At 46.4% G+C, this 26,072-nt stretch overlaps 1 protein-coding gene across 7 annotated transcripts in view; it reads left to right on the top strand.

Moving 5' to 3' along the window:
• The window catches only part of LOC147026493 (palladin-like), a 264,027-nt gene that overhangs the window by 38,703 nt on the left and 199,252 nt on the right, over positions 1-26,072 (top strand). For all 7 annotated transcript variants that reach the window (XM_085881959.1, XM_085881962.1, XM_085881961.1 and 4 more), the window contains exon 3: positions 3,684-3,859. In XM_085881959.1, coding sequence (XP_085738085.1) covers positions 3,684-3,859 — 176 coding nt within the window. The remainder of the gene's footprint in view (positions 1-3,683; positions 3,860-26,072) is intronic.

Genomic DNA, 26,072 nt, shown 5'->3' with positions numbered 1-26,072 from the left:
CTTAGTGGACAGGTCGGGTGTCTGCCAATGACGAATTGTTTTGATTTTGGTTTCGATCCTCATCCGGAAATGAGAACTTAAAAAAAAAAATTCATTTGTGTGTTTGCTGTTTGTCTGTGCGCAGTTAATTACCTTCACTGTATTTACAGATAGTACCAAAAATGATAAATAACGTATCTCAAAATTTTTTGGACGGGTTATAACAAAACTTGGTGGATGAGTTGATTAGGTGACAAGAAGAAGCCGATTCGATTTTGTTTCAGGTCTTGATTCAGATCCAGCCTATCAGTGGGATACAACACATAAACTGTACAGCCTTGTGGGGGGAGGGGGAGGGGGGTATGCACTCTACTGAGTGTTGTTCTAGTTTCACCATATTTTAGCTGTTTGTTTTTCGTTTTCACTGTTGTTTATTTCAATGTCTATTTCAAAAATTATTCGAAAACTTTTAAAGATCAGAAAAATTGCCTTCAAATTGGGACGAGACTATTTTTGACATTACTTTTCTTCCACGTTTGTAAAACATACCTTATTATTCTAGAAATAGCCTTATGAGAGATCGGTTAAAACTCCACTCAACACTTCTCAATCCTAAACCAGCACCATGAAGGTCTGTAGCATTTGTAAATTTTAAAAGCTTGAAATCATTCAATGACAATATTTTCTACAAAGCATCGGTATCATTTCCAAACCGAAATTTAAAAAGATTTTTTTTAATGTCCATAAAACTAATGTGCATGTGCACTCTTTCCTTACAACTTGATTTTTGGCTATTCTAATTGCACTGTTAGGTCGGAGCATCTTTTACATTTTCCCATGAGTGCACTGGGCCCCACACGTCTATACCTTTCGAAGCAACAGCCTGGAACAATTAGATCCACCAAACTGAACTTTGTACACTCGGAAACAACCCAAGTGTATTTCTAGTATCGCTTGTTAAACCATAATACATGATATCAATTGTAACACAACACTTTGGGGAGTCCTTTAAAATTTCCATTTGCATGGGAATTGAATCAACAGGATGTTGATCCAGATATGCTAACCATACATGGTCGGAAGCAAGAAGGAGACATTTTGTGCTTTAACCCTTCACCGGAACAAAATGATGGCTGTTAATCCACTTTTGCTTCAACAAAAGAAAGGTAAGCTTCTTCTTACTTCACAAGATGGTTAACATACTCCCATCGACGTTTTCTTCATTCTATCCATTATTTTGCCCGTTTGTCAATGCAGACCGACAGCAACCTTCACAAAGACAATGTTCTATTGTCTTACTCCATTGATAAAAATGTTGGTTAGAAAAGTTCTGACGTGAAAAGCAAACTTATGTCGTGAAACACAGGAGAATGCCAATTGGCCCATTCTGCCAATCTTTTCTTCACATCACGTTAACTTAATTTACAATTTTCTATTCACAATGCCATTCTTGCTATTACCTTTAATCTTCCTTAACATCAACTTCTTGATTTCCTTTTATTTAAAAAATTAACTTACATGTCCCATGTAATCTCTTGTTGAGTAATTTCTCCAAGGTACTGGTACACAATGGCTTATTCTTTCTAATTATACATTGGAATACTTAACGTCCACAACCTAAATGCACAGATGGAAGAGCCAACTTCTATGTCCACTCGAAGGATGTGGTACTCTGAGATGCAGCGCTCCCTGCCAGCACCACACAAGAATGGCAGTTTTTCATATTTGTCTGCCAGGAACAAATTAATGACCAGACAGTTCAAAAGGGAATGTGCAAATGAGGTATCTTTCACTCCTTCAGCTTCCATTACCAGGCTACCCATGAAAGTTATCCAATGAAGTACTAACCAGGGTTGAATCTGCTTATAGCTTCCAAGATCTGATATCAGGCACATTGAATATTTTGGAGGACTTCTGAAAATTTCTGAAAGAGAAAAAAGTGAACTTCTGAACCCATAAAATGCACCAAATGATTTACAACGCACCCCATTTTGTAATGGCTTTCCAGGGACATTATAGGGCAGGGACCTGAATGAGGCCAACACAGTGCCAAAAGACAGGTGGATTTCTCGTGACCTCTTACCTTGAAATGACGCACATGGAAAGACCTGATCCTTGAGGTTTATTCTCTGCTGCTATCGTGAACGTCGTTATTGGAGACGAGTGTTAACCCTGCCCTTTTGTAAAAGCGGCTCGTAGTACTACCCTGCTGGATTTGTGTTGTAGGTGAAATCAGCATCCTGAAATAGAAAATGACTTGCCAACACAGCAGCTGTTCCACTGTTTGTCATGTGTTTGACGCTAAAACTGGCCTTTCACCAGACCTGCAGTTAACCTGCTTGTTATACAAAGCCCTTCAAGCAGTCAATGAAAGAAATAATATTTTAATTGGATGCCTTTTCATGAGCAAATGCCGCTTTACTAGTATACATATGCTTGAAGCGTTTTGCGAATAATTGCTTGAATAAAACACCAAAGCAACTAAAATGAATGAGCACACATACTCAAAGCGCAGGTTGTGTGCATTTTGCTCAAGTTAAATCAGACTGTGCACGCGTGTGACCGAAACGACTTCATTTATAACTGGAATTCTCTTTTTAACCTCAAACAGCCTTGTAAGACACTAAAAATTCTCAGGGCAGACATGTGCTGGGTTAAAGGTGAAGGTCGGAAGGAAGTTTCGGAATGTTTTCTCTGACCCTGCGAGATTACTTGCAGATGTACAAAATTGATGCTGGATTGCAGGGACGAAGTGGTGGAGGAGGGGGTTATCCTGGGTTGGGAACCCCCTCTCTCATCCACCCCCACCACCCACCTCAAACCAGCTCACGGCAGAAATATAGCAATAAATAGATTTTCCCCAAAACAACTTTTTTGTGATTTTATTTATTTTTTAATATTTATTTTAATAATATTCTGCCTGTGCATGTGGCGTTAATTTAGCAATGCACGTTGCACAACTACCCCCCCCCCCCTTTCTTTAAAAATTCTGCTTATGTTCCTGGATTGACGACTGATTTAAAAGGTCAGACCATTCACTTTGGCAGTTTGTCAAGCTGAACAACTCGATAACTGCTTTCATATGTGAAATAATCTGAAAAATTGATTTCCAAATTATTGACCAATAACAAAACAGAGATAATATATGAGCCATTTTATGAGCTCCAGTCCTTTGCTAAAGCACTTCCTTGATGTCTGCGAATAAAATGCCAAAATACATTCCTACCTTCTGTGCATCTCAGTTGTTAATTCTCTCTTGTACGAGTAACAATCAAATGTGCAGTTATACATTGTTTGCCAAATGAACAATTCACAGCTCAAATAATCAGCAGCACATGTTGGTTTAATCATGCTTCCAGAATCTCAGCAGTGCAATACCTAAAGCTGGCAGTGGTTCAGCAGAAAATGTTTCAATGATCAAGTTATTTGATCATGGAATAATGAAATTTTGTAATGAATATAAAACCCAATGTGGTTGAAAATCTTTAACTGAAACTTTATCATTCATTGAATAATAATTCCATTCACTTTTATTTTTATTTTTTCAAAGTAAGGCTCATGAAAGAGTTAAATCATTTTCAGACACCAGACTCGGAGAATGTCTGCTTTCATCCTGAACAATACATGCAATTCTTCTGCAAGCTTACCCGGTGTTGTTGGTTACATGCATGATGCTTCACTCTCAACCTGATGTGTTTGTACAGGTGGTTCTGTGAGGGAAAAGGAGTTGAGGATTCCCCAGACATGCAAATCCAGGTTCAAGGAGACCTGCACTGTTTGATTATTGCTGAAGCTTTTCAAGAGGACACAGGGCGCTACACTTGTATCGCATCCAATGCTGTTGGTTCAGACTCCACATCCGCTGAGGTCTACATTGAAGGTGTCTTGCAAACTTTAATGAACCACTATGTTTAATGAACCACAACCACTATCAACCAAAAAGAGGCATGTGCGAAACAACTGTGCTTATGTTGTCACATCTTAACTCGTGAGCAAGCATTGGTGGAAAGAAATATCATTTTATAACATACACCACCTGACCTCGCACATCCCCTCACCACCTTTTGAAATGGTATAATCAGCATGTAACAAAATGTTGGGCCATTCCAGTTTCTTCATAATTATACTTGCTGTTTATTTCCCCTCATTTTTCCAGCAATGCCACCTCTAAAACTGATAATATCCATCATATCTTGCACCACAATCTTCAATGCTCTCTGTTTATGAAAACACTATTAAGCTAACCTTCCAGAGTCTAAATTTGGTGAAGGTCTATAAATTGTAGTTGCCAAAGAAGAGTTTTAAACAAGAGGTGGTGTTATGTATTTTGATTTTTGATTTGGATACATTGTTGTGGCTTGTGGAAGAGGTAGTACTTGTACATGGAATGGATCAGGACACATCGTGACAATAAGAACAGTAGTGACAGAGAGGGGGGAACACCACCAGCAGAGTTCAAGGCCAAGACCGAGGAAGACTTGGACAAACAATGCGTGTGGGGAGGAATTGGGGGGGGGGGGGGACAGGCAAGGATGCATGGTGTGGATAAGATGATGCATGGGGGTGGACAAGATGGATGCAGAAGAAAACTCAGGAGGAAAAAACTGGAATATTTGAAGGAGGAGGGATTGGGGTAAGTTAACGAGGATAGAAAAAAATCATGATTTTGGATTTGGGACAATCTGAGATGGTGGTGAACAGCTGTGTTGAAAATCTGGAGAGAAGAATGAGGAAGAGGGTGTGGAAGTTGGTTGCATAGGTGGGAAAAATGAGGAACAAATGAGTGGAGGTGAGCAATTATTCTGGATTTCATACTTTCACAAGAAGGAGGTTGATGGGGTCCAGGAAATGGGGTCCAGGACTGTCAATGCATGGAAAGAGCAGAGAGTGCAAGACCAGAAAGGTAGCGGTAGAAGGCAGAGAGACCGCCGACCTGTCTGTGATGGCAAAGTGATAGGCCGATTGTCTCGGCTTCATCGTGGGAGATTTCAATAATCTTAAAGGCCTTGGTATTCTCTGCATCAAGCTGCGAAAGATGTCAGGCAGGGGAGTCAACCCAGAAGGGAGATCAATACTCCATCAAGCTGCAGATGAAGGCCTTGTAGGTGGATAGGAGTTCAGGTTGTCTGAAGGAGGCCACCCAGTAGACGACTGGCTTTGGAGGCCAACTTGGAAATGTGGATTTCTCATGAATGACTGAACTTCCTCAAGAGGATTGTTAATAAAATTAATTGGAGGGTTATGCCAGATGGTCCTTTTGGAGAGAGATAGTGAGAGTGTGAGATTTTTCAGGATTGAAAGACATATTCCAAGTGTTTTCCAGTTTGTGATTTTTTTTTTTTTCAAAGTCTGAAGAGAGGTAAAAAGCTGCAGCCTGCTCGTCTGAAGGATGAGGGATGTTACGGCAGAGTATTGTTTCATCAGCAAATAGATAAAGAAGATTTTCCAGAGAGTCAGAGAGATCATTGATGAAGATCAGGAATAGGACTGGGCCCAGCACACTGCCTTGGGGCACTCCAGCCTTGACAGGAGAGGAGATGAAAGGTTTCCGTTGAGAGCCACATGTTGGTTGTGAGAGTAGAGGAAGTTGGTAAGCCATGTGTGGAGTTGGCCTCGGATGCCAGAGGCAGAGAGTTTGGAGAGTATGCCAAGATGCCTGACTATCAAAAGTATGAGATATGTCCAGAGAGATGGCCCTGATCTTATGTCTGACATTTAGGGCCTCCATCCATTGTAGGGTGAGTCGAAGCAGCATGTTCAAGGTGGAGTGACCTGGACTGAAACCAAATTGGTGATCTGAGATGAGGTTGGTGGAGAAAAGGAAGATTTTCATATCACATGCGATAATGGATTCCATGATCGAGCTGATGGTTGGAAGTAAACTGATAGGTCTGTTGTTAAGGGGATCGGCTTTTGCACCTTTTATGTGATGCAGTGTTGTTGGTAGATGTCCTTTCAGATGGAAGATGACCTCATGCAAAGGACAGGGTGAAAATAGCTGAGAGAGGATGTGCAAATGCAGCACAGCAGGTTTTTAACACATGAGCGGAGTCGGCTGTGGTGCCATTTGAAGAGAGGGGAGGGATGGAAGGGGAGCATACACCAGAGACCGCCTTAACAAGCAAGACACCACCAAGTTTTAGAGGAGGAAGACAAGTTTGAAAGTTAATTCTTGAGGTTGAACAGATGCTGTTTTCTATCTCTCCTGAGACTGGACACACACTTATTGCAGACTTTTTGGAATGCACAGCAATTGCAGTAAGTCAGATTAGCCTTCCAGGAAGAGAAGGGAAGTTGTTTCAGAGCAACTGCCTCACCACATGATTCAGTGTACCATGGGTGGGAAGAAGGGTAAGATAATTGAAAATGAGATGGCCAGGATGACTTAAAAGTATTTATTGCCATAAACTACAGTGTGCGGGAATGTCACAATGGATCAGTGGTCGCATGCTTACCGTTAAGCCCTTTCGGTCTTGTTTAGGTCACTGCTTGAGCCAAAATTGATGAAAACATTTCAGCTGAGAGACATCATGGAATATGCCATCCTTTGAAAGAGACACTAATAAATTTGACCCATTTTAAATCATAAAGTAATTAATTATAGTATATTTTACAAGAGTTTTGGGGAAGGGCACACAGGTAGTTATTGCTTACAGGTAGACAGGGATATGGAGACGAATGAGACAATCACAGTGGGGAGTAAGCAAGTAGATATTCCTTTTGCGAAAAAGAATACAAAAATGTAATGCTATCCTGTTTGGAGATGTCAGAATAATATTATAGATTGTTGCAGCAGAAAGAAACAGAATATATTATTCGTATTTGTATTCTTGTGTTCTGCCCAAAGGCAGGTTCAGTACTTCTAAGCAGTATCATCTGCAGATGAAATGGCCTTGGAGCACCTTCAAATTGAGCAGTTTTGAAACTGGAAAAATACAAACCTAAAAACGTTTTTTATTTGTGAAAATATGCACTTGTATCTCAGTTGCTATGGATGACATATTTGTTGCAAAGGAAGAATTCCTGGGATATGTCACAAGCTATAGCCGAAATGCCTGGTGTTGGCTTAATGGCTCGCATGGTGGACTTTGGATCCGAGCATCCTGAGTTCAAATCCCGCTCAGCTGTTGAATTAATACCAGGTGGGGTTAACTCGGCCTGTCATCCTTCCGAGGTCGGCAAAATGAGTGCCAGCATGCTGGTATACTGTGTCGGAGTGGCGACCCATCCAGGATTGTGTCCAATAGCCAAGGAGACTGCCTCGGCAGCACCAACGCTCTGCACAGAGTATGGTCCCCAATCTCCTCTCCTCTCTCCTATAGCCTATAACTTGCATTTACCATTTTTCTCAACATAAATTCATCAACTTCATGATGCGAGAAAAAATGGTCTGTTTTAATTGATCTTATCCGACAATATTATCTTACAGATACTGCTTCGCAATTTTGAATCACCCTGGTCCATAAACGATTTATGTGAAGTTTTTTTTGACATAAATCCAAGGTAGACACTAAGAATTTGGACACATCATAGTTGTTGGGGGGTATACGTCAGATGTCATGACTTGCAACACCCCTGTGAAGTGTTTAGCTTATCCGTGTAATGTCTCTGAAAAAAGTGACACTAAATATGGCAGAATATTAATAATAATAATCACAATAACAACTAGAAAGCATCTCAAAATTCAAAGCCCGTCTGTGTCTGCTTTATATTCAGACTTTTTCTTTCGTGTGTTAAGCATGACGAAAACAGCTAAAAAAGATAATAACGATAATAATAAAAAGATGGACGATTTTAAGTGACCTTGAACTTTTGACCTGAAAGGCAATCGACTTCAGTGACCCAATATGCAAACCCTGCTCAAATTTCAAGTCAATCAAATGGAAATTGACTCTTTTGTGACCTTGACTTTTGACCTTCTTAACAGAACACAGGTGACACTTGAATTAGGTCATATTGGGCCACTGACATTTTGATATGACCGACATATTGATATTTTGTGCAACATTAACTTTCGACATTTTGTTCTAAAAAAAATAACAATCGGCTTCCAGCTTTTGATTGGTGAACTAATTCAGTGATCCAACTTGCAAAGTATTGAAATTTCAGGTCAATCGGATGAAAATTAACGATTTTATGTGACTTTGACCTTTCGACAAAATTATTAATTTGTCTTCTCCATATTGTCATAATGAAGCTTTGTTGAAAATTTGATGACAAAAGCTCAAATGGTAAAAACTTATGACACACACACACACACTGGATACATGTGTGTATATATATATACACACAGACACACACACAAATGGTTAAAAAAACCCATCTACCACACTATTCATCTGTACAAAAACAATAGGGTACCATCCTGTAAAGCTTGGTACCTTCACGAGATAAGCGCTTAAAAATGTGGGCAGTTACGGACAGTTCCCAAGCCTCCCTTGGAGGTGGGTCGGAGCAGATATGTTCAGGATAATGCAGAACAATGCAGATATGTTCAGGATATTGACCCGAGGTCGGAGCTCGTTTCAGTACGTATGTTGGAAGCAACCTTCATCCTTACCACCGATCCAAAACTATGTCGTCAAAAGGAATTTGTATGACCTATGTGTCTCTTTCAGCATGGAAAGATCAAGGGAAGTGCAGTAACAAATGGTGAATGGACCTTTGGGGAAACCCATCCCCCCTCTCTCCAGGATGTGGTTGCAAATGTCAATCATCGACAAACTCTGCTCCAGCCAATGGGAGCTCGGGGTGAAGATGATGAGCCAACCAATGGGCGTTCGGATTGCCCGTGACGTTATTTCGGCTGAACCAATCAGCGTCTACCTTATTGTGACCTGCGTTTCAAGCACACACCTTCACTTCCTTCTTCACTTGCTGCGATTTTTTACCCTGATAGGTGCAGCATGAAAAGCTTCGGTCACTATAAAGTCGTGTTTATTTGTATCCATATTAAAGTTCTGTAGTACCAAACATCTGTTTACATATATATATATATATATATACATACACATACATCTATATACATATATATATATATATATATATATATATATATATATATATATATATATATATATATATATATATATATATATATATATGAGCCTGGTGGTGGCGCAGTGGTTAGGGCAACGGCTTGGGATCCAAAAGGTCCTGAGTTCAAGCCCCGTTGGGCCACTGAATTAATACACCAGGGGGTTGACTCAGCCTGTCATCCCTCCGAGGTCGGCGAAATGAATACCAGTATACTGGGCCGGTGTATACCCCGGTTAAAATAGGTGTACCATATCCCTGTGTCGTAAGAGGCGACCAGGGTTGCGTCAGGAAGGGCATCCGGCGTAAAACATGTGCCAAATCACAATGCGGATCATACGGATGATCCGCTGTGGCGACCCCTAACGGGAACAGCCAAAAGAAGAAGAAGAAGAAGATATATATATATATATATATATATATATATATATATATATATATATATATATATATATATATATATATATATATATATATATTGTTGTGGTTGAGGAAATTCGCAAACCACCATTCAGGTCCCGTAGGTGAGATATCTCTGTAAGTACATGTGTAGTTAGCCCCAAACCCGTTGTTTAGAGGGAATAAATGTGAACCATTCGGGCTGCGACCCTTTAAGATAGCCGTTTTTCTGTTCTATCTTTATTTTGAACCAACCACGTCTCAACCGCCATCACACAACAACCACCAACCGCAACGCCGCTTCACAACAACAACAACGCCAACAGCGACTACCTTTACCTTCACAACTCGCTCTCGCAAACATCGCATCACCACCATTCCAAGCGTCACCGTGGCCAGGGACCGCCACTTTAGACCATCCACCACCTTCACCTCTCCTCCTTCTACCGCCATTCCCGCACCGCTTGTGGGCACCGAGCGTCAGGCTGTCCTGGACTCATAGAGGGCACGCGCTGAGCCGCGAGTACAAAGTGCGGCCTTTCCGAGGAGAGGTCGGATCAGGAATGATACACGCCCACTTCCGATCCGTCCAATCATTAAGCGCGGGGCAATTTGGCCCCGCCTCCAGGCGCGTCGGAGTAGAATCAATGTATGCAAATTCGAGGATCAGGGGAGGTTCACGCCCACTTTTCCTCCATCCAATGGGCGAGCGTGGCTCCGCCCCCGAGCTCATCCTGATCCGGAATTTGCATATGGGTTCTCCTGCCATACTATAAAGCGCCGAGCGCGGGGCAAATTCAGTCAGTTTAGTTTTTGGGCTCGGGCGAGTTGGAGAGGTGTGGCGGTGGCGGAGTGTGGCAGCAGCAGTCAAGACGGGTCTGGAGGAGAGTCAGTCTGTCGGGGAGCTGCAGAGAGGGGAAGCCGGGAACGCGGTCGAGGTCGCAGTGGAGTCGCTCGTCGCGGGACCCAAACAAGCCAGCTATCCTCTTTCCCCAGAGCATCAACAATTCCCCCCTTCCCCCCTCCCCCCGCGCTGAGATAGTGCGGAAAGGGGGCCCCGTTCCCACCCCATTCCAATCAGTGCCAACGAAACACGCGGAGGAGCACAGAGTCGGGGCACCGCCGCGACATTTGCGGCTCATCACAAGACGGGTAGGCTCCGCCCGGTCTCGCGCCCACAGACCACGTCGGCCCCCTTGTCGTTGAGGGTGGCCCTTTTTCTTTTGCTTTTGAGTATATGTGTTGTCGGCGACGTCTGTAAAGTAAAACTGTGTAAGTGTTGCCGTGTGCTCGCGTAGTCGGTAGTCAATCTGCATTGTTGTGTTTCTTTTGCAATTGCTTTTGGTGCATAATTGTTGTAATTGTATATGTGTGCTATCCGTGTTCCGCGGAATAAATGTGCCTGATGTTGAACTTTTTTTCCCGTTTCGCTTTGTCTTTTCTTTAATTGAATCTCCATCTTACTTCACGTAAAGGGTTGGTAGTGGGCTAAATACGCCCGATAATTAATCGGAACCGTCGAGGTTGACGATAACACCGCTCGGTTATCCCGATAGTACGGAACGGGTCGCTTAAAGTGGCCCGTGTCCGGAGTCGACCTGCGGCGACGTGCGATCGCCCGGTCTACCCTCCGTGTGGGTACTTAGGTAGGTCGAATTTGGCGAACAACCCTATCCCACGCGGGGGGCCGATTGGCACGATCGTGGTGAGGCCGAAAGGCCCACCCGTGACTAGTTCCCGGCGTTAGTCCGAGAGGGTCACGACAGAATTGTCCGTCCGGTGGGCGATGTGCCGCGATTCGAGTTACGTGGCCGCTCGCACGCCGGCGGGCGCGAATTCGCAACACTGGTGTCAGGTCGTGGGACACAAACTCATCCCCCTTCCTCGCGACACTGGTGTCGGAGAGTGGGAAAACGGGCTCTCCTGTCTCCAGCTAAATTCACAGGAATCGGTCCAGGGGTGAGAGGAGCGACCCCCGATTCCCTCCAAATTACGAGCGATTCAAATTAACCCTTTACGAGAAATAAGATGGCGTCTCAAGGCAAGCGGGAGCCGGGGGTATTAGAAATGGATTTAGAATGTGTAGAATCCATGGTCCAGGATGAAAACCCCGAGCAGGAAATGTTGGTTGTACAGTACGAACTCGCCCAACTGAACCCAGAGCCCGAAATAGGTGCGGCCGCGGCCGCGGTGTATGACACCTCCCTCCCCCTCTCCACCAAAACCCTTCCCCGATCCCTGCCGAAACGGCTCACCCAAGCGCACCCAACATGGCCCAGCTATTCGCCATGCTGGCAAAGATGAATGCGGATGCGCAACAAATGAATGCGAACATGAACAAGCAAATGAACGAAGTGAAAATGAAAATGGATACAAACACAAACGAAATAAAAGGCATGAACAAGCAAATGAACGAAGTGAAGGCGAATATGGAAACAAACGCACTCAAAATGAAGGAAGAAATGAAAGAACTGCGGGGTGAGACGCAGAACATGGGCCGAAGCCTGCAGGCGGGCATGAAGGCAATGGCAGCGGAGCTCAAAATGGCGACGCAACATGTGGGAGCGAACGAGCTGGATGGGAGTGCAATGGCTGTCAGGCCCGCGGTGAAGGCGGGAACAAAGAAAATAATTCGGGGGACGTATTGGGCGAGAAGCGTGACGGTGACCGAGAGGGAAAAACTAATTGGGGTGACGGAGACGTGCACGAGGGAGATAACAAGGGAAGAGACGGAAATAATCGTTGAGACAAGGGAGATAACGGAAGAGAAGGAAATAATAGAGACACGGGAGATAGAGGGTGAATCGGACGGGGTTGGAGACACACACACAAACACGGAGGTAGGGGAGGATAATGAGGGGGAGCTGGCGGACTGGGTGGAGACCCAGTGCGAGCAGCTGGATGGCCTCCTCCAGGAACGAAGGGAGGGAGTATGCCCCCTTGAGGCGAATCACGACCAGGTGGGTTCGGTCGTGCTTTGCGAGTTCGAGGGGACGGGTGCTGTGGACAGGTGCACGGAGAGCTTGGGGGGTATAGAGGCCCCGGAGACCCTTGTGGGGACATGAATCCCGTGTGTGGACGAGACCCCAGGTGTGAGTATGCCGGCGTGTGTGGAAGCGACCCCGTGTGTGAGTGGTGTGGTGGTAAGTGTGCAGAAGGGCGTGCTTCCCAGCACGCCGTGTGTGGATGAGGCACCGCGGGCGAGTTCCCCCGCGTGTGTGAGTGGTATGGTTTGTGTGAGGGAAATGGCACGAGTGAGTTGAGCCAAGTGTGCGAGGGAGGTGGCATGCGTGAGTGAACGGCCGAGTGCAAGGGAGACCGTGTGTGTGAGAGAGCGGTATGTGAGGGAGATGTCGGTCGGCATGCGTGAGCATGCAGCCGCGTCTCCCAGTGTGAATGTAATGAAGTGGAGTGTGAGCGTCGTAACACGCAGGTGTGCGTGTGTCGAATAGAGACGACGACGGCGACAGAGGGACAAAAGCTGGGTAGCGGCTGTAGCTGTTTCGGGGACCGTGCCGGGTTCACCCAGCAGCGAACGTGAGGTCCGTGCTGTGCAACGCACGAGGCCCCCACGTGCTCGCTTGCGGGAGTGAAGTCCCGGTCCGGAAACGCACGCGGTGGATTTGCCGATCCCGCGGAGGAACAAAGTTTTGGCAGGATTTCGGATTTGGACCGGACGGGTTCTCCACGCGAGCGGGTGTGTTAAGCTCCAACGGCCAAAGCACATGTGTTCGCGTGGGGAACCCCTCGAGACGTGGGGCTTGTGTTTTTAATGCGCACGGTGACGTCATGGCTGCACATGGGGTTGGAATCCGGCAGGAGGGGTATCCCTGCCGGATGGTACTGTCCAAGGAGGGACGAGGTACACGTGCAGCTGCATGACGTCACGGGAAAGTGCAAAGTGCGCGAGCTGTGAGTTTTAGCGCTGGTTCCGCGCATGTGAAATAAATAAATAAATGAAAAAACAGCAAGCCTCGCTTCCGGGTGAACAGGATTCCCGGGCAAGGGGTGGAAGACCCCCTTACCTGGGCACAGGATGGAAACTAGTGAGGGGGAAGGGTTAGCTTAGTTAGACCGACTTCATGGGGCAGGGGTAAGTCCTCATGGAGTCCGTGGAATCGATTAGTTAGAGGCATTGTAGCCAGATTTAGGATGGGATTATTAGGAGACATGGACAGACTTTGAATGTGTAGAGGGGACGTAGTTTAGTTGCGTAGTGTTAAAAGGAACGTGCTGTAGTTTAAGGGACGATGTGGGAGCACGAGATAGTTAGGGGAGGTAGTTAGAAGGATGGCAGAGTTCAGCGGTTTGTGTGTTGAAGAGTTGTGGGTTGTGAGGTGAGTACATGTGCTTGGTGAGTGAGTGAGGCCAGCGGGTCTGTGTGAGTGGAGCGAATGGGGAATGCATGGTACGATGAGTGATTGGGGGGAGGAGTGACTCCCGCCCAAGGGACACCGGGGTCAGTGTAAAGTGAGTTAGGGGGTTAGTGAAATTAACAAAAATGGAGGTCGTTTTGCTGTTGGTGGGAGTGTAGGCTCGAAACCCGTTTGGAGGGCTGCAGGAGCCCTGTTGACGGGCTGGGAGCATGGCTGCGAAAGGTGAGTATCGCTGAGTGGGTACCCCGGGCACCAGGCTAGTCGGCCGTGGTAGGCCAAGGGCCCATGGGGGGCCGGGATAGCGTAGTGGGCATGGGTATGCCTGCTTGGTGCGGGGGCCCGGGGCGCCATTAGCCCCGTCGGCAGTGTTGTGGGCATGGGTGACCCTCGGAAAGGGGCCCGGGAAGCCAGCCTGCCACGTGTGCATTTCAGGGGAGGTGCCATGGGGGGCACTCCCCGGTGTTTATGGAGCTGGTAGGCTCGGAGGCAGTGTAGTGCCCGGGCGTGCCATAGCTGGAGATTCGGCAGAGGGTAGTGCCTGCCACGCGTCCCAGCCATGAGACCGTGTGAGGGCACAGAAAGAAAATTGGGGGGCGAGGCCCGAAATTTGAGAGGACACCAACACAGGCGACGGGAATCTGGGTTGTTAGAACCAATAGTTTAAGCGAGAGGCGCTTGTTGAAAGCCCCGGGGTAGTTTAACAGTTAAATGGTTAGGGTAGATTTGGAAGTGTACTCCTCCGCACCATCCATCCCCTCGCTCTCGTTATGGGCCGCTGGACCCACTTTGTGTTATCGATCGCTGAAGTCTGGGGAGGCCATCCTGAGGCTTCGTTGGGCCTCGACACAGGATGCCAGCTCTCCCTTATTCCCCTCCGGGAAGGGAACGTAGGGGTTGGGAGTAGGCTAGGTGACAGGATAGGTTAGCCGAACAAGGACAGTAAAGGGGGTTAGGGGACGAATTGTAGGGGGAAGTAAAAACATAAAAACAACAAAAAAATAAGTTGGGGCTAAATTGGGTTTTACAAATTAAGACAGTGGGTATGGACAGTGACAGGCAAAGGCGATAGGTGGGAGGGAGACCGTAGGGCAGGACCGAGCCCGCCTTCCGAGTGGCCAGCACCACCGCACTCCCTCCACCAACCTCCACTGAACGGCAAAGGCTGGCCAGCTTCATCTGCTGGCTGCGTTGCTGCAAGGCCTGTGCCAGACCACTTCATCGGCAGCTGTTGTTTTGCTGCAAGGCCTGTGCCGGCTGGATCATCAGCAGCTGTTTACTTCAAGGCCTGTGCCAGCCAGTTCATCTGCCGGCTGTGTTTGCCTGCAGCGGCCCTGTTCTGCAGGCTTTGTTTGCCTGCTGCCTTTGCCATGCCATGCCCACTGCCCCTGTTCACCAGCCCCGTTCAATTCTGCTTTGCCCCCAACCCCCTGTTCATTTCCATGTGCGCCAGAATCAAGGCAACAGTTTGCAAACTGCGAGAACTGCCCTATTGGCAGCTACAACACGGGCCTGCAGTGGCGGCCCGTGCACTGTGTTTGCATTCATCCATTCATCCATTCATCCATCCATCCATCCATCCATCCATTGTGCTCATTGCGTGTGCCACTTGAGCTGGCACGGAGACTGCGTTTGTGCAGCCCGTGCACCGTTGTGGTTCACTGCGTTCAGTTCAAAAGGGAGGCCTTGGACTGCGTGTGAGCAGCCGGCCACGTTCCCTGTCACCTGCATTGCTTGAGCCAGAGACTGCATGCGAGCAGCCTGGCTCCCTGCTAACTGCTTTCTTTTTGCAGAGTCCATTGATCCTGGGCCATGGTTTAGTGTAAAATTTGTAAGTTAAGGTTAAGATGTATTGTACTGTAAATATGAGTGCGCCCCCGGCATGTCTGTCTTAGCGCCGGCAATTTTATTTAAGTTGTCCGTGTGAGTGGGTTTGTTTAGGTAGTTACTCAGCCCTCAGGTTATTTATTTTGGGGACACGAATACCATGAATGTCGCACTCAGGGATCCGTAGGTAAAACGTACTAGGGGAGAACTACACACGATGGCACACGAAAATTTGACGACTCGGGATGAGTCTGTAAAAAGGGGAGGGGGTAGTGTTTTGGTTGAGGAAATTCGCAAGCCACCATTCAGGTCCCGTAGGTGAGATATCTCTGTAAGTACATGTGTAGTTAGCCCCAAACCCGTTGTTTAGAGGGAATAAATGTGATTCATTCGGGCTGCGACCCTTTAAGATAGCCGTTTTTCTGTTCTATCTTTATTTTGAACCAACCACGTCTCAACCGCCATCACACAACAACCACCAACCGCAACGCTGCTTCACAACAACAACAACGCCAACAGCCACGACCTTTACCGTCACAACTCGCTCTCGCAAACATCACATCACCACCATTCCAAGCGTCACCGTGGCCAGGGACCGCCACTTTAGACCCTCCACCACCTTCACCTCTCCTCCTTCTACCGCCATTCCCGCACCGCTTGTGGGCACCGAGCGTCAGGCTGTCCTGGACTCATACAGGGCGCGCGCTGAGCCGCGGGTACAAAGTGCGGCCTTTTCGAGGAGAGGTCAGATCAGGAATGATACACACCCACTTCCGATCCGTCCAATCATTAAGCGCGGGGTGATTTGGCCCCGCCTCCAGGCGCGTCAGAGTAGAATCGATATATGCAAATTTGAGGATCAGGGAAGGTTCACGCCCACTTTTCCTCCATCCAATGGGCGAGCGTGGCTCCGCCCCCGAGCTCATCCTGATCCAGAAATTTGCATATGGGTTCTCCTGCCGTACTATAAAGCGCCGAGCGCGGGGCGAATTCAGTCAGTTTAGTTTTTGGGCTCGGGCGAGTTGGAGAGGTGTGGCGGCGGCGGAGTGTGGCAGCAGCAGTCAAGACGGGTCTGGAGGAGAGTCAGTCTGTCGGGGTTCGGAGTCTGTCAGGGAGCTGCAGAGAGAGGAAGCCGGGAACGCGGTCGAGGTCGCAGTGGAGTCGCTCGTCGCGGGACCCAAGCAAGCCAGCTATCCTCTTTCCCCAGAGCATCAACAATTCCCCCCTTCCCCCCCCCGCGCTGAGATAGTGCAGAAAGGGGGCCCCATTCCCACCCCATTCCAATCAGTGTCAACGAAACCGGCGGAGGAGCGCGGAGTCGGGGCACCGCCGCGACATTTGCGGCTCATCACAAGACTGGTAGGCTCCGCCCGGTCTCGCTCCCACAGACCACGTCTGCCCCCTTGTCGTTAAGGGTGGCCCTTTTTCTTTTGCTTTTGAGTATATGTGTTGTCGGCGCCGTCTGTAAAGTAAAACTGTGTAAGTGTTGCCGTGTGCTCGCGTAGTCGGTAGTAGATCTGCATTGTTGTGTTTCTTTTGCAATTGCTTTTGGTGCATAATTGTTGTAATTGTATATGTGTGCTATCCGTGTGCCGCGGAATAAATGTGCCTTATGTTGAACTGTTTTTCCCGTTTCGCTTCGTCTTTTCTTTAATTGAATCTCCATCTTATTTCACGTAAAGGGTTGGTAGTGGGCTAAATATGCCCGATAATTTATCGGAACCGTCGAGGTTGACGATAACACCGCTCAGTTATCCCGATAGTACGGAACGGGTCGCTTAAGCGGCCCGTGTCCGGGGTCGACCTGCGGCGAGGTGCGATCGCCGTCTTCCTTGCCTCGGACCCGAACTCCTCGGTCTCTTCCCCCAATTCTCCTCAGTCGACTGCCGAAAACTACCGGGATGCCCTCGCCTCCCGACTCCACTCCGCGCTCCAACCCGACTCTGCCCAGAACTCTCTCCGCTTTTCTGCCAAGGCCAACTCTCCGCTCTTCCAAGGCCGACTCTGCCTTTCTGCCACCCCACGCTCTTCCAAGGCCGACTCTTCCCAAACCGACTCTGCCTTTTCTGCCACTCTCCGCTCTTCCAAACTGACTCTGCCTTTTCTGCCACTCTCCGCTCTTCCAAACCCGACTCCCCCCAGATTCGCCCCGCGCTCGGCGCTTTATAGGCCGGCAGGAGAACCCATATGCAAATTTCTGGATTAGAACGAGCTCGGGGGCGGAGCCACGCTCGCCCATTGGACGGAGAAAAAGGGGCATGAATCTCCCCTGATCCTAGAATTTGCATATCTCAATTCCGCACAGACGCGCCTGGAGGCAGGGCCAAACCACCCCACGCTTGCTGATTGGACGGAACAGAAGCGGGCGTGTAGCATTCCTGATCCGAATTCTCCTCGGAAAGGCCTCATTTTGCACTCGCGGCTCAGCGCGCATCCCGTATGAGCCCAGGACAGCCTGATGCTCGGTGCTCACAGGTGGTGCGGGAATGGCCGCAGAAGGAGAGAGGTGAAGGTGGTGGAGGGTTTATGGTGGTGGTTTATCACGATGGTGCTGTTTGGAATGGCGTTGATGCGATGTTTGCGGGAGCGAGTTGTGAAGGTAAAGATCGTGGCTGTTGGCATTGTTGTTGTTGTTGTGAAGCGGCGTTGTGGTTGGTGGTTGTTGTGTGATGGCGGTTGAGACGTGGCTGGTTCAAAATAAAGATAGAACAGAAAAACGGCTATCTCAAAGCGTCGCAGCCCGAATGAATCACATTTATTCCCTCTAAACAACGGGTTTGGGGCTAACTACACATGTACTTACAGAGATATCTCACCTACGGGACCTGAATGGTGGTTTGCGAATTTCCACAACCGCAACACTATACTCTATATGAATGAAGAAATATTTTCCGTTCATTAAAATTCTAACACATCACTTATTTAGACTGTCCTCATGTTTCCTAAGGACCATGATCATCTTTCCCCATAGTGAGGATCGATTCCCCAGTAGTAGGGAAAGTTGAGCATTTTGACCACAAATTTGGAATTGCCTTTTATAGACATTCAATGATCTATAATATTCTTGAAATTGGGCAGTTACTTGGGATGATAGATGGATTCACAAATGGCAATTGAATGGTGTTTGGCTGGAAAATAAGACAAAACGGACAAAACTAAAAAAAAAAGGACCATCTTGCCACACTCTCCCCGACACATACACACATTATGTTTTTATACTACACATAATGTAGATGTTTATGGTATGAAAACATAGTGTGTGTGTGTGTGTATGTATTTTATAATATATATATATATATATATATATATATATATATATATATATATATATATATATATATATATATATATAATTCTCTTCTTCTTCTTCTTCATTCAGCTGCTCCTGTTAGGAGTCGCCACTGTGGATCATCCATCTCCATTTCGCTCTATCCTCCACATCTTCCATTGACACTCCAACCACCCTCATGTCTGCCCTCACCGCATCCATGAACCGCTTCTTTGGCTTTCCTCTTCTCCTCCTACATGGTGGCTCCATCCTCAGCATCCTTCTGCCGATATACTCCGCTTCCCTCCTGTGCACATGTCCAAACCATCTCAATCTCGCCTCCCTCACTTTGTCTCCAAATCGTCCTACCTGCGCTGTACCTCGAATATGCTCATTCCTTACCCTGTCCATCCACGTCACTCCCAACGAGAATCGCAGCATCTTTAATTCTGCCACCTCCAGGTCCGCTTCCTGTCTTTTTGTCAGCACCACTGCCTCCAAACTATAAAACATAGCTGGTCTCACTACCGTCTTATATACTTTCCACTTCACTCTTGCAGCTACCCTTCTGTCACAAAATTACTCCTGCAACTCTTCTCCCCCCACTCCATCCTGCCTGCACTCTCTTTTTCACTTCTCTACCACGCTCTCCGTTACTTTGGACAGTTGATCCCAAGTATTTAAACCCATACACCTTCCCCACCTCAACTCCTTGCAACCACACCATACCACCACCCTCCCTCTCATTTACGCACATGTACCTCGTCTTACTCCGACTGACTATCATTCACCTTTTCTCCAGTGCGTACCTCCCCCTCTCGAGGCTCGCCTCAGCCTGCTCTCGAGAGATCATGATGTCATCCGCGAACATCACAGTCCATGGAGATTCCAGTCTGATCTCGTCCGTCAACCTGTCCATCACCATTGCAAACCGGAAAGGGCTCAGAGTCGATCCTTGGTGCAATCCCACTTTTACCTTAAACCGGTCCGTCATTCCCACCGCACACCTCACTGCTGTCACACTGTCCTCATACATATCCTGCACCATCCTCACATACTTCTCTACCACTCGCGACTTCCTCATACAATACCACAACTCCTCTCTTGGCACCCTATCATAAGCTTTCTCTAAATCCACAAACACACAATGTAACTCCTTCTGGCCTTCACAATACTTCTCCATCAACATTCTCAAAGCAAACATCGCATCAGTGGTGCTATTTCCTGGCGTAAACCCATATTGCTGCTCACAAATCATCACCTCTCCTCTCAACCTAGCTTCCACAACTCTTTCCCACAACTTCATGGTGTGGCTTAACAACTTTATCCCTTTGTAATTACCACAGCTCTGCACATCACCCTTGTTCTTGAAAATCGGAACCAGTACACTTACTCTCCACTCCTCCGGCATCCTCTCACTTTCCAAGATTTTATTAAATAATCTGATTAAAACCTCCACTGCCATCTCTCCTAAACACTTCCATGCCTCCACTGGTTTATCATCTGGGCCAACCGCCTTTCCACTTTTCATAGCAGTCCTCACTTCATCCTTACTGATCCACCCCACGTCCTGATTCACTATCTCCACCTCTTACACCTCTTACAACACTCTCTCTCTCTCTCTCTCTCTCTCTCTCTCTCTCTCTCTCTCTCTCTCTCTCTCTCTCTCTCTCTCTCTCTCTCTCTCTCTCTCTCTCTCTCTCTCTCTCTCTCTCTCTCTCTCTCTCTCTCTCTCTCTCTCTCTCTCTCTCTCTCTCTCTCTCTCTCTCTCTCTCTCTCTCTCCCTCTCTCCCTCTCTCCCTCTCTCCCTCTCTCCCTCTCTCCCTCTCTCCCTCTCTCCCTCTCTCCCTCTCTCCCTCTCTCCCTCTCTCCCTCTCTCCCTCTCTCCCTCTCTCCCTCTCTCCCTCTCTCCCTCTCTCTCTCTATCGCCTCTCTCTCTATCCCCTCTCTCTCTATCGCCTCTCTCTCTATCGCCTCTCTCTCTATCGCCTCTCTCTCTATCGCCTCTCTCTCTATCGCCTCTCTCTCTATCGCCTCTCTCTCTATCGCCTCTCTCTCTCTGTCCCCTCTCTCTCTGTCCCCTCTCTCTCTCTGTCCCCTCTCTCTCTCTGTCCCCTCTCTCTCTGTCCCCTCTCTCTCTCTGTCCCCTCTCTCTCTCTCTGTCCCCTCTCTCTCTCTGTCCCCTCTCTCTCTCTGTCCCCTCTCTCTCTCTGTCCCCTCTCTCTCTGTCCCCTCTCTCTCTCTCTGTCCCCTCTCTCTCTCTGTCCCCTCTCTCTCTCTGTCCCCTCTCTCTCTGTCCCCTCTCTCTCTCTGTCCCCTCTCTCTCTGTCCCCTCTCTCTCTCTGTCCCCTCTCTCTCTCTGTCCCCTCTCTCTCTCTCTCTCTCTCTCTCTCTCTCTCTCTTCTCTCTTCTCTCTTCTCTCTTCTCTCTTCTCTCTTCTCTCTTCTCTCTTCTCTCTTCTCTCTTCTCTCTTCTCTCTTCTCTCTTCTCTCTTCTCTCTCTCTCTCCCCTCCATTCACCTTCTCAACACACTCTCCTCACTTGTCAGCACATTCCCATTTACGTCCTTTATCACCCTAACCTGCAGCACCTCCTTCCCAGCTCAGTCCCTCTGTCTGGCCAATGCGTAAAAATCCTTTTCCCCTTCTTTTGTATCCAACTTCTCATACAGCTCGCCATATGCCTTTTCTTAGCCTTTGCCACCTCTCTCTCTTTGCCTTGCCTTAAATTGGGTCCTGAGTTTGAGCCCTGTTGGCTGCTGAATTTACACCAGGTGCGGTTGACAGCCTTTCTTCCTTCTGAGGTCAGCAAAATGAGTACCAGCTTGCTGGTAACAGGGGACACTGCATCAGCAGCACAGCTGTGCTTCCAATAAATGATAGCTACCTGGCAGCTAAGCTGCCATATGCAAGAGCAGAAAACAAGAAAAAGAGCAATCAGATATTGCAGACCCTCACCAGGACTTCTTTTGAGTGTTGTATTTTTGTAGGTTTTAGGGTAAATCCAATATGGCTGCCAACTATGTGACCTATGATATCATATGTGTGAACCTTTTGCTCCTCATGGACAGGCGATCACTCTTGTAAAGTTTCACCTCAAATTGTTTCGCCACATAGAGAAGATTTTTGAAGGTTTTTTATTTTTATTTTTCACAATATGGCTGCTGAATCACATGACCGATGATGTAATGATTTTTTTTTCTATGTCCCATTTTATCCCGAGATGACTCTCAAAAATGTTCATACTGATTGGATGTGGCATTCTACATATGCAATTATGATGTCAGACCGAGGCCCCTTATGACATCGTAAAAAAAATCATACTCATTCCCCATGAGGAGTTCTTGCCAAGTGCCAAGATTCAATTCTTTCCTTGGTGCGGTTTCAGAGATACAGGGGTCCAATTTTTTTCCATTTTCCCAATATGGCTGCCACACCACGCAACCTATGACGTCAGAATTATTTTCCAACATTCCACATGTGTTGTCGCACCAATGATGAAAATTTCGTCTCAATCGGATAAGCGTTTGCAGTGAAAAACACAAAAGTTCTGTACGGACAGACAAACAAACAAGCATTCATAGACTGGTACTTATGAAATCGTCAACTTTTCCTGACCTTGTCTCATAAAAGCTGTCTCTCGAGAAGGTAGCGATGCAAACCAGAAGTTTATATGATGATTCTGTACCAAATCATTAAAAATCGAATGTTTAACCTCACTGTGACCTTGACCTTTGACCGATTTTGACCAAAATCTAATCAGCGCTAGCCATCACCCTCCTGAATCATGTGGTTTAATTTGACATTGGTAGCTTCTTCTGTTCTCGAGTTATGTTTTGGAAGTTTGACCTCACTGTGACCTTGACCTTTGACCGATTTTGATCAAAATCTAAGCAGCGCTAGCCATCAGCCTCCTGAATCTTCTTCTTCGACTTTCGGCTGCTCCCATTAGGGGTCGCCACAGCGGATCATCCGTTATGATCCGCATAGTGATTTGGCACAGGTTTTACGATGGATGCCCTTCCTGACGCAACCCTGGTCGCCTCTTATGACACAGGGATATGGTACACCTATTTTAACCGGGGCATATACCGGCCCAGTACACTGGTACTCACTTCACCGACCTCGGAAGGATGACACTCTCCCCTGCCACCACCTTGCAGTCTCTAATCTCTATTCTCTCTTTCTAATCTCTCATCTAATATTTGTCTCGGAGAGTTCCGGTTCTTAATTTAATACTTTTTTTATGTACTTTATGAACGGCCCATACGGGGAATCAGAGCGAAGTTTGAAGGGCTATAAAATCGAAACGAGAGCAAATTTCAAAAAAATGGTTCCTATTGTTCTAGATAATAGTCCATAGTATCTGAATAACTAATAACATTTGATCTCTCTTGATAAATGAGGGAGGAGATACGATTTGGAATCGACGATTTTCGCAACTTTGACAGCCTCATGACGTTGACCTCGACCTTGGATGACCTTGAAAGTTATATCGTTGTGCATGTCTCATCGACCTCTATCCATTCCACAATTGGTTATTTGTCTCCACTCGGTTTTATTGAGGTCGGACGGACGGACGGACGTACGTACGTACATACATACGGACAGACTTCAAGACTTATTATTAGGTCATCTCTACTGAGATGATAGAGATTACCTAACGAGCGCGTAATGCCATGTGTTACAATCCCCCTTATTAGCATAATCTTCAGTGCATAATACCTCAGTCAGATACGACACCCGACATAAATCTCATAGAACATCCGATTTTTACCAGAATTTCGCAACCGAGTTTTAAGCGTCCGAAGCAATCGCAAAAACCGAAGACAAAATTAAAATCGAAGTTAAAACAAACTCGTGACGTCGACCGAAGCAAAAATCTCCATTTCTCCATGCAATTATTCAATATTATTTTATCAAAGTCACAAAACCATAATATTCGGCCAACCACCAACAAGCTTTACATAATCCGACGGCTTAGCGAGTCAGGCATGCGACGCTAACCTTAATTGGGATAAAAAATGACTTTTTAACACCATCTTTATTGAAAACACCGTCAGCGCGTACACAGAAAAACTTTACGTGACTCAACGACGTGTCTGCTCGAGCGCACTGCATCATCGGACTACCCGTGATGCGTCGAGTGAAATATTTTTTATACAATCTTAAAACGTCTCCAAAACATCCGATTTTTACCAGAATTTCGACAACCGAGTTTTAAGCGTCCTAAGCGATCGCAAAAACCGAAGACAAAATTAAAATCGAAGTTAAAACGAACTCGTAACGTCGAGCCAAGCAAAAATACTCCATTTCTCCACGTGGATTTATGGAATTATGTTTGACCTCACTATGACCTTGACTTTTGACCGATTTTGACCAAAATCTAATCAGCGCTAGCCATCACCCTCCTGAATCACGTGGTGTAATTTGACATTGGTAGGTTCTTCCGTTCTCGAGTTATCGTGCCTACAAACAAATACACAAACACACAAACAAACACACAAACAAACACAAAAACAAACACACAAACAAACACACAAACAAACACAAAAACAAACACACAAACAGAGGATGGAAGTCATCAATATACTTACGAAATCTTTAGATTTCATAAGCAACAAACAAACAAACAAGCAGTCATAGACAGGTGCTTACAAAATCGTCAACTTAACCTCTGACCTTGTCTAATAAAAGCTGTCTCTGGAGAAGGTAGCGACGCAAACCAGAAGTTTCCACAATGATTCTGTACCAAACCATCAAAAACCGAATGTTTGACCTCACTGTGACCTTGACCTTTGACCGATTTTGACCAAAAGCAATTCAGCGCTAGCCATCACCCTCCTCAATCACGTGGTATAATTTGACATTGGTAGCTTCTTCCGTTCTCGAGTTATCGTGCCTACTAACACACACACACACACACACACACACACACACACACACACACACACACACACACACACACACACACACACACACACACGACGGAAGTCATCAATATACTTACGAAATGTTTGGATTTCAGAAGTAACAAACAGGCAAACAAGCAGCCATAGACTGGTATTTACGAAATCGTCAACTTGACCTCTGACCTTGTCTAATAAAAGCTGTCTCAAGAGAAGGTAGCGACGCAAACCAGAAGTTTCTACGATGATTCTGTACCAAACCTCTCATAAAACATCCGATTTTTACCAAAATTTCGACAACCGAGTGTTAAGCATGCTTAGCCATTACCAAAAGTGAAAACAGGATTGAAATTGACTTTAAAACGAGCGCGTAATGCCGTGTGTTACAATCCCCCTCATTAGCATAATCTTCAGTTAAGCCTCAGATACGACACCCGAAATAAATCTCATAAACATCCGATTTTTACCCGAATTTCGACAACCGAGTTTTAAGCGTCCTAAGCGATCGCAAAAACCGAAGACAAAATTAAAATCGAAGTTAAAACGAACTCGTAACGTCGAGCCAAGCAAAAATACTCCATTTCTCCACATGGATTTATGGAATTATGTTTGACCTCACTATGACCTTGACTTTTGACCGATTTTGACCAAAATCTAATCAGCGCTAGCCATCACCCTCCTGAATCACGTGGTGTAATTTGACATTGGTAGGTTCTTCCGTTCTCGAGTTATCGTGCCTACAAACAAATACACAAACACACAAACAAACACACAAACAAACACAAAAACAAACACACAAACAGAGGACGGAAGTCATCAATATACTTACGAAATCTTTAGATTTCATAAGTAACAAACAAACAAACAAGCAGTCATAGACAGGTGCTTACAAAATCGTCAACTTAACCTCTGACCTTGTCTAATAAAAGCTGTCTCTGGAGAAGGTAGCGACGCAAACCAGAAGTTTCCACAATGATTCTGTACCAAACCATCAAAAACCGAATGTTTGACCTCACTGTGACCTTGACCTTTGACCGATTTTGACCAAAAGCAATTCAGCGCTAGCCATCACCCTCCTCAATCACGTGGTATAATTTGACATTGGTAGCTTCTTCCGTTCTCGAGTTATCGTGCCTACTAACACACACACACACACACACACACACACACACACACACACACACACACACACACACACACACACACACACACACACACACACACACACACACGACGGAAGTCATCAATATACTTACGAAATGTTTGGATTTCAGAAGTAACA

Source organism: Eptatretus burgeri, chromosome 5, assembly GCF_056783735.1.
Source record: "Eptatretus burgeri isolate ZD-2024b chromosome 5, Ebu_testis_v1, whole genome shotgun sequence".
NCBI lineage: Eukaryota > Metazoa > Chordata > Myxini > Myxiniformes > Myxinidae > Eptatretus > Eptatretus burgeri.
The sequence above is the reverse complement of the archived record's forward strand: the minus strand, read 5'-3'. Positions and strand labels throughout refer to the sequence as shown.